Source organism: Oryx dammah, unplaced genomic scaffold (genome assembly GCF_014754425.2).
Source record: "Oryx dammah isolate SB20612 unplaced genomic scaffold, SCBI_Odam_1.1 HiC_scaffold_4, whole genome shotgun sequence".
NCBI classification, from domain to species: Eukaryota; Metazoa; Chordata; class Mammalia; order Artiodactyla; family Bovidae; genus Oryx; species Oryx dammah.
Genome location: NW_024070188.1, coordinates 12,889,739 through 12,900,101, shown reverse-complemented (window position 1 = coordinate 12,900,101; position 10,363 = coordinate 12,889,739). Strand labels below are relative to the sequence as shown.

The following is a 10,363-nucleotide window of genomic DNA, read 5'->3' as shown; positions in this document are numbered from 1 at the left end:
TATTGTGTGAAATTTTGTCTCTCTGGACTTAAAAAAAAATTTTTGTTTTTAAAAGATTTTGCTTTTTTAGAGTAGTTTTAGGTTCATGGTGGAATTGGGAGAAAGGTACATAGATTCCTTATACTTCCTGTCCCCACATATGCAAGGCTTCTCCCATTATCAAGGTTCCCCACCAGAGTGGTGCATTTGTTATTAATACAACTGATTAACTTACATTGACACATCAAAATCACCCCAGAGTTCATAGTTAATCTTAAAGTTTACCCTTGGTGTGGTACATTCTGTGGGTTTGGACAAATACATAACGAATGACATGTAGGGGCTTCCCAGGTGCTCAGTGGGTAAAGAATCCACCTGCAGTACAAGAGATCCGTTTAATCCCTGGGGCAGGAAGATCCCCTGGAGGGCACAGTGACCCAGACCAGTCTTCTCGCCTGGAGAATCTCATGGACAGAGGAGTCTGGTGGGCTACAGTCCACTGGGGTTGCAGAGTCAGTACAACTGACTCGACCGAGCACACGGACGCTCCTTAATGACGTGTATCATTATGGTATCACACAGACTGTTTAGAAAGAAGCTAAAACAAAAATCAGTTCATTCCTGTAAGTGCCCAAAGTCTCTGTCTTTCCAGACACTCATCCTCTCTTGCCTTGAATGTTACTAGACTCTGTTGACTGGGCTTTCTGTTTCCATTATTGGTTCCGTTCTAACACAGCCTCCATCGAGTCCATTCTAAATTACTGACCTGATTATGCAATTTCTTTCTTATGAAAACGTCCATTTACCATCAAGATTATTCAGCAACCTTTTCAGGTTTATCTCCTGTACTCATAGTCCACGTACTAGACATTTTTTTACTATTTCAACTAAAATGAGCACACCTTTGAAAATCTGTTCACTTTTAAAGGCCAGGTTAAAATGTTACCTCCTTAGGGAAGTCATGTCTGATACTTCCCATCCCCAACCACAGCATTATTAAATGTACCATCAGCTGTGGTCCATGACATTTTATTTTCCTAGCATAGACCTTACACAGTCTAGCCAGGAAATATGGTGTATTTCTTGCCATTGGATTTAAAACTCTTAGTTGGATGATTTTTTATCCTTGTATTCCCCCTGCCTTAACCCGGTGACTGATGCATTATACCACTCAGGAAATATTGTATTTTAATTTCCGCGTCTTCTTAAAACGTTACCGTAATAAACCAAAATCTGGTCAATCACCATGATAATGATTTCAGGCAGCTTTCAATCCAAAAATCAAGAGTACAATCTAGATGTCAGCACCTTCCTGCCATTATGGCGGTGTCCATGACCAAGATAACTCAGGTGTGAAACCTCTGAGATTCCAAAGCATCCACCCACACCAAGCATTTCCTGCAGCTAACAACCACACCTTTGCAGGGCAAGGGGAAAGTGTTATCTAGCTCCTGCCATCTTGACTCACTTTTCCTCTACTTCTCTCCTTGCCTTGGGGACACATTTATCTCACTTTCACTCTGGAATTTAAAAACTTGCTCTGAAGCCTCAGTTCTAATCACCATGCCTCGGCCACAAGAACTCACCTACCTTCACCATGGACAGGGGAGCCTGGTGGGTTACAGTCTATACGGTCACAAAGAGCTGGACACAAGTGACCTAGCACAGGAGGCTATACTAGGTATTTTCTCAGCTAAGGAGATTTATCTTTGATTCTCATTCTGGCTAGTAATATTTTCTTGTTATATCTTCTGAGAAAATATTTGCAGTGTGTTGCAAATTTATCACATAAATTCTCTTCCTGAAAAGGTGGGTGCAAAGAAGGCAAAACATGCTATTATCTGTGGTACTTGGGACTCAAAGCCCATCCATCTTCCGTGCCACTGTCTTCTCAGCAGTGATTCTCAAACCTCATTGTGCATTCGATCCACCTCATGGGCTTACTGAAAACAGACTACTGGGGCCTACACTGGAGTATCTGATATAGGGTGGGACAGGATTTTGCAGTTCTGAGTGGTTCCCAGGTGATATGCTGGTGGCGGCACAGTAAATAAAAACTGGGGAGTTTTAAAAAAATAACTGTGTTCAGGCCACATACTAGACAGATTAGAGTCTCTGGAGATAGATTCCAGGCCTTGTAGTTTTAAAAAGTCTTCAGGTAATTCCAGTGTGCAGTTAAAATTGGAGAACCTGTGTCCTATGGGATTGAATAAAACTTCTCTGGGCCTTGTTACAGTAGATGTTCAAGAAAATCTTTCTCTGGGACCTGATGCTAACTACACTATATATGATTATTTTCCACTCATGGTAAGCAACTAGGATCAAGAGATGGTGATTATTGGGAATTGTGCTTAAATAAGAATCTGTGGGTTTTTTTTTCCCTAGGAAAGCTGCACACCTATTTAATATCTGCAAACAAATGGTGGCCCTGGTGGTAAAGAACCTGCCTTCCAATGCAGGAGATGTAAGAGACAAGAGTTTGATCCCTGAGTTGGGAAGATCCTCTGGAACAGGGCATGGCAACCCACTCCAGTATTCTTGCCTGGAGAATCCCACAGACAAAGGAGCCTGGTGGGCTACAGTCCACAGGGTTGCAAAGAGTCAGACACAACTGAAGCAATTTAGCATGTACACTTGTCAAAAGCCTTTATTTAGATATCATATTTTGCTTCTTATATTTTAGGAAGGAAAGAGGAGGCAAGAGAAGGAAAATGAGGAGGAAAAGGAAAGATGAAATTTCTGGTTCAGATAAAGCACATGCACTGTGAACTTATGCCTAGTACACAAGCTCTGCCCAAGAGAAGTAATAAATGGCATTTGTTCAAAGATGTGCAGAGCCACCTAAGCTACAAAGCTGAAGCCTGGAGCAGAGCAGATGATACCCCGGTCTTGCATGGCCTTGTATTTGAAGTGGAGTAAAAGACTGAAACCATTTTTTGGTATCTTGCAATCGATCTCATTGCAAACAAAAGAAATTAAGGACAGGCCCAAAGAGGAAAGGCATCCCTAATTTTGGCAGCAGGCCCTAGGTTAGGCTCCTTTTGGAAAAATTGTTTCGACTTCATGCAGTTGCTTAGTTGGGGAGAGTTGGTTTTGAGCCTAACTCAATCATGCTGCCATCTTACATCTGCCTGGACCTGTATGGCCCTTGATTATTTGAAAGTGGCAGGACGACCAAGAGAGAAAGCTGAATCCCCAGCCTGTTTCCCTTCACACTTTTCTCTATGCACAGATTGGGCTTCACAGGAAGCAAATTAGTTGGTCTACTTTGCAACTGGGACTTCAGGTTTATTCTGGGGAGTCTTTCGACCGGAAGATGGGATCTACTTTTATCCTCATCTAGAGATCTTGTTTGTTGGAAATTTAACCTCCAGGAGCTGAATTTGAACTCAGAGCCCCACTTTGTTCAGTTTCCTGAAAGTAACCATTTTTTTTCTCTTTTCTTCCTGAATTATCTTCAAGACTGACGATGCTGAGTATTCTTTTGAAATACTGTGAAACAGAACTCCCTCAGGAATGCTTCACTACAGTGAAGTGTTCAGTTCTTATAAGACTTGTTACAACAAATTTGTACTCTTTAAACTGCTCAGAATCCCCTTGCTTTTAATTTGTTGCAAAATTCTAGTCTTAATACATACTTTTCTCCCTCTCATTGATTCACAGTCCCTGTGGTTCTTTGTGATACCTAAACACTTTTCAGGTGTTAGCTGTTCAGTTAAATGTATGGTCCCACTTCTGCTGCTGGGCCTGTTAACTCTCATTTCCTACCTTCACTATGGCCGACTAGTCTCAACACTGTAGTGACCTATTATAACCTGAACTCAAAATTCTCCTCTCCTGACTTCCCAGGACTACCTCTGGGTTTTTAATATGAGCAGCCTATCCCAGAGGCTCTAATCTCACAAGAGGAGCCAGGTCTGGAAGAGATCTGTCTGGATAGATGAAACAAAAATGGAGCTTTGGATCGGCTCCCAGAATAAAAAATTTGAACCTCTTATAAAGTTCAAGGTTAAGTTAACCTCTTAACTCCTTCCAGTACTCTTTTTTTTTTTTCAGTTGGAGATGCAAACTATGATATATAGAATGGATAAACAGCAAGGTCCTACTGAATACCACAGGGAACTATATTTAATATCTGATAATAAACCATGGAAAAGGATATGGAAAAATATATATATATATAACTGAATCACTTTGCTGTACGCAAGAAACTAACAGAATACTGAAAATGAATATACTTCAACAAAATGATTTTTTTTTAATTGCAAGTCTCTAGATGCTAGTTTGAACACCAAATTCCCAAATCCATACCTTCCTGCTCCTCCTTAACTACGCTGCTGCTGCTGCTGCTAAGTCACTTCAGTCGTGTCCGACTCTGTGCGACCCCATAGACGGCAGCCCACCAGGCTCCCCTGTCCCTGGGATTCTCCAGGCAATAACACTGGAGTGGGTTCCTTAACTACTCTAGAAAGCCGCAAAATGTTGAACAGTTCTAGCTGTGATTCCTCCAAAGGCAGTTTAATTGATCTCAGAGTAGTTTCTCACTAACCTTAATGGCCTATGCAGGGTTAAGTTCTACCTCCCCAGACCATGTAGCCAATGCTTTGAGATTCATGACGCAGATGCTCTCCTGCTCATTTCTGGAGTGAAGAATTAGTGGCGATTTAGTTATGAACCTTAGCTTAAAGGATCTCAATGTGAAAAATCTGTGAAACTTGAATTCATCTGGGTTCTCCTAGGGCCAGTATTCTCACTTGGTATTTCTGCACAGCACCAAATCAACCCAGCCATGAAAATCAGCATTTCCTTAAAACTTAAAAAGCTGTTCCATCAAAATCTCGTATATAGTATTTAATCATTCTGAGAAACTTGGGGGATAGGGGTTTATCAAGCACTTTACATCCCTGCCCTAACATTTCATCCGTTCTGTGCCTACCTTGGCCTCTTTTCTCAAAGGAGTCAACAACTCCCTTCTCACATCTAGTAGTTTTATCCCTCTCTGAAGCCTTGGCCAAGAGACATTCAGCGGCTCACTTACTTCACGTGGGCTTATCAAGACATTTTACCTAAAAAAAGTAGATGGTTTGTTAAGAGGAATTCTCATACAGTTTTTTTTATGAGAAGAAAAATATCCTCCTTAAATTTTTTTTTTCCGCCCTACACGTACTAAGTCACTTCAGTCATGTCCAACTCTTTGCAATGCTATGGACGGTAGCCCGCAAGGCTTCTCTGTCCATGGGATTCTTCAGGAATACTGAAGTGGGTTGCTATGCCTTCTCCCCAACCCAGAGACCAAACCCACTTCTCTTACGTCTCCTGTATTGGCAGGTGGGTTCTTTGCCACTGGCACCACCTGGGAAGTCCCTTTGCCCCATACAATTTATTAAACTCTTTATGTATATTATCTCAATCAGAACAGTCCCTTAAGGGAGGCAGTATTATTCCATTTCCGATAAAATTGAGCATAAAAGAGGCAAAGAAATTTGCTTAAGAGCATATAGATGGTAAATAGTGGAACTTAAGTTTGAACCTAAGACTGACAACAGTGTATGCTCTTAATCACTTCCACTAAGCATCAACTATGATCTTGGCACTTGATGGTGGGGATATGCAGAATACCAACCCTTTGCACAATATTATGTACAATGTAAAACAGGTCTCAAAATCTCAAAAGACTCAGTACCCTCAAAAGCAACAACATATACATAGACTATGTAAATTATTAGAACTTATGAACTATCTGCTATCAAATCTGTGCCATTGTGAATAGTTAGAAGCAACTTACATCACTGTTTTAATATACAATTGGCTGTGGACTTGTCACATAAGCCTAACAACACAACTCAAGTACAGTTGATCCTTGAACAAGACGGTGTGGGTGGGGTCTTGGGGAAGGATTAGGAGTATTCAGCTGCTGCAAAGTTGAAGATCTGTGTAAAAATTTATAGTTGGCCCTTCAACCTCTAATCTTGTAGTACTTCAGTAGTACTCAGGGGAAAAACAACAACCACCACATATAACTGGACCCCAAGCAGTACAAATCCATCTTGTTCAAGGATCAACTTTAACTTTGAGGAGGTCTTCCCTGGTGGCTCAGACGGTAAAGCATCTGACTACAATGTGGGAGACCCGGGTTCAATCCCTGGGTCGGGAAGATCTCCTGGAGAAGACAATGGCAACCCACTCCAGTATTCTTGCCTGGAGAATTCCATGGACGGAGAAGCCTGGTAGGCTACAGTTCATGGGGTCGCAAAGAGTCGGACACGACTGAGCGACTTCACTTTCCCTTTGTTTTCTGTGAGGTACAGAATGGATTGTTGAGAGATGACCTCCGTCCTCAAGAGCTGACTCTGATTGGCTTACAAGGCAAGTATCTTTGAAAGTTACCGAAAATATAAAAAGCATACTAAATCTTGAGTGAGTGGGCCAGCTAAGTCATTCTCCACGCCTAAAGTGGTTGGAGAAGTCTGCACTGAAGTAGGTGAAATTTCAGTTCAGTTAGAACTCGGATTTGAAGAGTTGTGGGGAAAGTTAAAAGTAAATTTCAGGTGGAGGATCACTGGGAACTACACTGATGGCAACCTGCTCTGGAACACAACGCAGCATTCCACACAAGCGCCTAGCACAAGGTGGCCTCAACCAGCGCACAGCTAGTACCGGAGGAAGCCTCCCCAGCAACCTGCCGCAGGGTTCAAAGTCTAACAGCTGGGAAACTCCGGACAGTGCTCGGCTTGCCGTACTTCCGCTTCCGGCTCAGACTCCGCCCCAGCGGAAGTGGTGTGTAGGGGAGGAAAACGGTGAGACACTCTAGACCGCGCAGGCGTGTTGTGGGTTGCTGCGATGGCGCCGCCGGGTATCTTGAACAGGTATCTTCTGCTCATGGCACAGGAGCACCTGGAGTTCCGCCTTCCGGTGAGCCCGCAGTGCCGTCCACTGCTTCTGGCGGGAGAGGACGGCGCGGTGGGGATTGATGTGCGGGTGGAGGCGACTCGCGCAGTCTGAGCCCGCGGGGATTGGGGGGGTCTCTGCTTGTCGGGGCGATGACTCGTCCCCTCCAATCCTTCGACCCCTGAGACAGGTCTGAGCTCCGCGGAGGATGTGAGAGAGAAGTCCGAAACAGCTTCTCATCCTCGCTAAGCATATTTATTTATTCTTCTGTCCTTGTGCCAGTTACCCGGAGCTAGGTAGGTGAAATGGCAACCTTCTCCAGTATTCTTGCCCAGAGAATCCCGTGGACAGAGGAGCCTGGTGGGCTGCTGTCCATAGAGTCGCACAGAGTCGGACACGACTGAAGCGACTTAGCATGCATGCATGCATTGGAGAAGGAAATGGCAACCCACTCCAGTATCTTTCCTGGAGATTTCCAGGGACAGAGGAGCCGGGTGGGCTGCCGTCCATGGGGTCGCACAGAGTTGGACACGACTGAAGAGACTTAGCAGCAGCAGCAGCAGCAGCAGCAGGTAGGTGAATATGACCGGTCCTCTTCCTGCTGGAGGTCTTCGTCTATGGGAAAATAGAGACAGCGGACAGAAATGCTTAGGGAAATATTTTAAGTATCGAATATGCGGCTCAAATTTCATGGGGGTTGGAGTAGTGGTGGTGAATGTGGGTGCTAGGGTTGAATGATGAAAAGTTGGGAAGTTTTTTACTTATTCAAGAAAGATTTTCAGAATACATTTAATAGAATGTACTGGACGCTGGGGACATGACGACAGAGTTTGTCTTCTCGGAGTTTACCGTTTAGGCTAAAGGGTGACCAGATGCGTAAACAGAGCATTATGAAATAACTTTGGTAAGTGCAATGATAGACACGCAGTGAAATACCAGCTGGAAAGTGAAAGTGAAGTCGCTCAGTCATATCCGACTCTTTGCGACCCCGTGGACTGTAGCCCACCAGGCTCCTCCGTCCATTGGATTCTCCAGGCAAGAATACTGGAGTGGGTGGCCATTTCCTTCTCCAGGGAATCTTCCTGACCCAGGGATTGAACCCAGGTCTCCCTCATTGCAGGCAGACACTTTAACCTCTGAGCCACCAGGGAAGCATATGGAAGGGAAATCTGAGGGGTGGGGGATGTTGGCCATTGAGATGGCTTTCAGGAAGGTATAACACCTGAACCGTAACTTAAAAGATTAGTAGAAGTTAGCCAGGCCAGGGAAAGACACAAGTAAATTAGAATTACAAGCTATTCATTATTACTGGGTTACCAAATATGTAGCAAAGAATGACAGGAGAGCGGGGGAGAGGGATTGTTGTAGTGTCTTAAGTCGTGTCCGACTCTGTAGCGACCCCATGGACTCTAGCCCACCAGGCTCCTCTGTCCATGGGATTTCCCAGGCAAGAATACTGGAGTGCGTAGCCATTTCCTTCTCCATGGGATCTTCCCAACCCAGGGATTGAACCTGTGTCTCCTGCATTGGCAGGCGAATTCTTTACCACTGAGCCACCAGCGAAGCCTGGGAGAGAAGGGTCAGTTCAGTTCAGTCACTCAGTCGTGTCCAACTCTTTGCGACCCCATGGATTGCAGCACGCCAGGCTTGCCTCTCCATCACAAATTCCTGGAGCTTGCTCAGAGTCATGTCCATCGCATCAGTGATGCCATCCAACAGTCTCATCCTCTGGCATCCCCTTCTCCTGCCTTCAGTCTTTACCAGCATCAGGGTCTTTTCCAATGAGTCAGTTCTTCATATCAGGTGGCCAAAATATTGGAGAGAAGGGTGGGGATCGTAAAATACAAAGCCTTAAATACTCTGGAACTTAGAAGGAGATTTTATTGAAGAATTTTAAGTAAGGAAGTGACAAAATCAGACTAAAATCACTTTGGAAGCAGTACAGAGGATGGATTTCAGGATAATCAGGAGCTAGGAGTTGAGTCTGTTGGAATAGTCCACAGACTGTTTCTTCAGTTAAGAAAGCCTGAATTAGGGCAAGGAATAAGATGACAGTATACATTGGGACAATATTTAGGTGATAAAATCATTAGGGCTTGATGATGAGGGTTGACGGTTAGATGATATTGGTTGAAGGTGGGGGAAAGAGGGATCAATCAAGGATGAGTCCTGGGATGGATATCAAAGTGTTTCCGTTTAAAATAGCACAGACAGAAGTAAGATTTAAACTTTGGTTATGCTGAATTTGAGATGCTTGTGTAACACCAAACAGACGTGACGAGGCAGTGAATATGAGTATGCATGGATCTTAATAGAGCTGCATGGGCTGGCAACTAACATTTAGAAGTGTTTTGCGTATGAACTCTAGGAGAGAGAACGAAATTATTCAGAGAAAGCATAGCATCAAAAAGAGCAGTAGGCCAAATACAGCATTGGAAGCATTGATATTAAGGGGAAGTGGGAAAAGAAGGTCATGAGGAAGACAGGCAAGCGTCAGAATAGGAAGAGAGTTGTTCTTGTTGTTGAGTTGCCAAGTTGTGTCCTACTCTTTGCGACCCCATTAACTGCAGCACGCTAGGCTTCTCGGTCCTTCACTCTTTCCTGGAATTTGCTCAGACTCATATCCATTAAGCCAGTGATTCCCTCCAACCATCTCATCCTCTGTCACCTCCTTCTCTTCTTGCCTTCAGTTTTTGCAGTGTCAGGGTCTTTTCCAGTGAGTCGACTCTTCATATCAGGTGGCCAAAGTATTGGAGCTTCGGCATCAGTCCTTCCAGTGTATTCAGGGTTGATTTCTTTTAGGATTGACTGATTTGCTCTTCTTGCAGTCCAGGGGACTCTCAAGAGTCTTCTCCAGCACCACAGTTCGAAAGCATCAATTCTTCGGCGCTTAGCCTTTGTGGTCCAACTCTCACATCCATAAATGACTACTTGAAAAACCATAGCTTTGACTGTATGGACCTTTGTCGGCGAATTAATGTCTCTGTTTTTTAATATGAGACCAAAGAAATCAAGAGGATAAAGCTTTAGGGTTTTTCTAGAGTGGTTGTATAGTTTTAGGGGAGAAATAGATTACTTGGTTTACTGATCACTAGAAAATGAGAAAGCAGAGTTAGACTGCTCTTAACACAAGAATGGAAAGTAAGAGATTGGTTAACAGTTTGAGGGAGACCTAGAGTTGAGGGAGAATCCCTTTCCCTGTTGGAGAAATTGGTGTGTTTGAAGGCTGGAGGGAAGGGGAAAGTGGGTATAAGGACACAGCTGGAGGTGTTGGCCTTTCCATAGGAGGGAGCTTAGGCAGAGGAGACTTAGGGCAGGTGTGGGTAGTTGCCTGAAGGGCTATTTTCTAGGTAATGAATGAGTCAAGGTACTTTCTTGAAAGATAGAGGACCAAGCAGTTGAATGGAGAAATTGAGAAAACTTTGAAATAGAGAGCAAAGAGGGAGCTGATGAGCTAAACAATTGAGTAGAGAGGAACTCGGGTGTTAGAGTGATG

At 44.0% G+C, this 10,363-nt stretch overlaps 1 protein-coding gene across 4 annotated transcripts in view; it reads left to right on the top strand.

Annotated features, from left to right (window-relative positions):
• The first annotated feature begins 6,746 nt into the window (after positions 1-6,746).
• The window catches only part of TRMT11 (tRNA methyltransferase 11 homolog), a 64,550-nt gene continuing 60,933 nt past the window's right edge, over positions 6,747-10,363 (top strand). Inside the window, exon 1 of one of the 4 annotated variants that reach the window (XM_040238985.1) lies at positions 6,747-6,891. Coding sequence is in view for 1 of the 4 variants with exons in the window: in XM_040238984.1 (XP_040094918.1) it covers positions 6,820-6,891 (72 nt within the window). In the remaining 3 variants the exon portion in view is untranslated. The remainder of the gene's footprint in view (positions 6,892-10,363) is intronic. The other 3 variants (XM_040238984.1, XR_005720862.1, XM_040238986.1) reach the window with 3 other exon arrangements.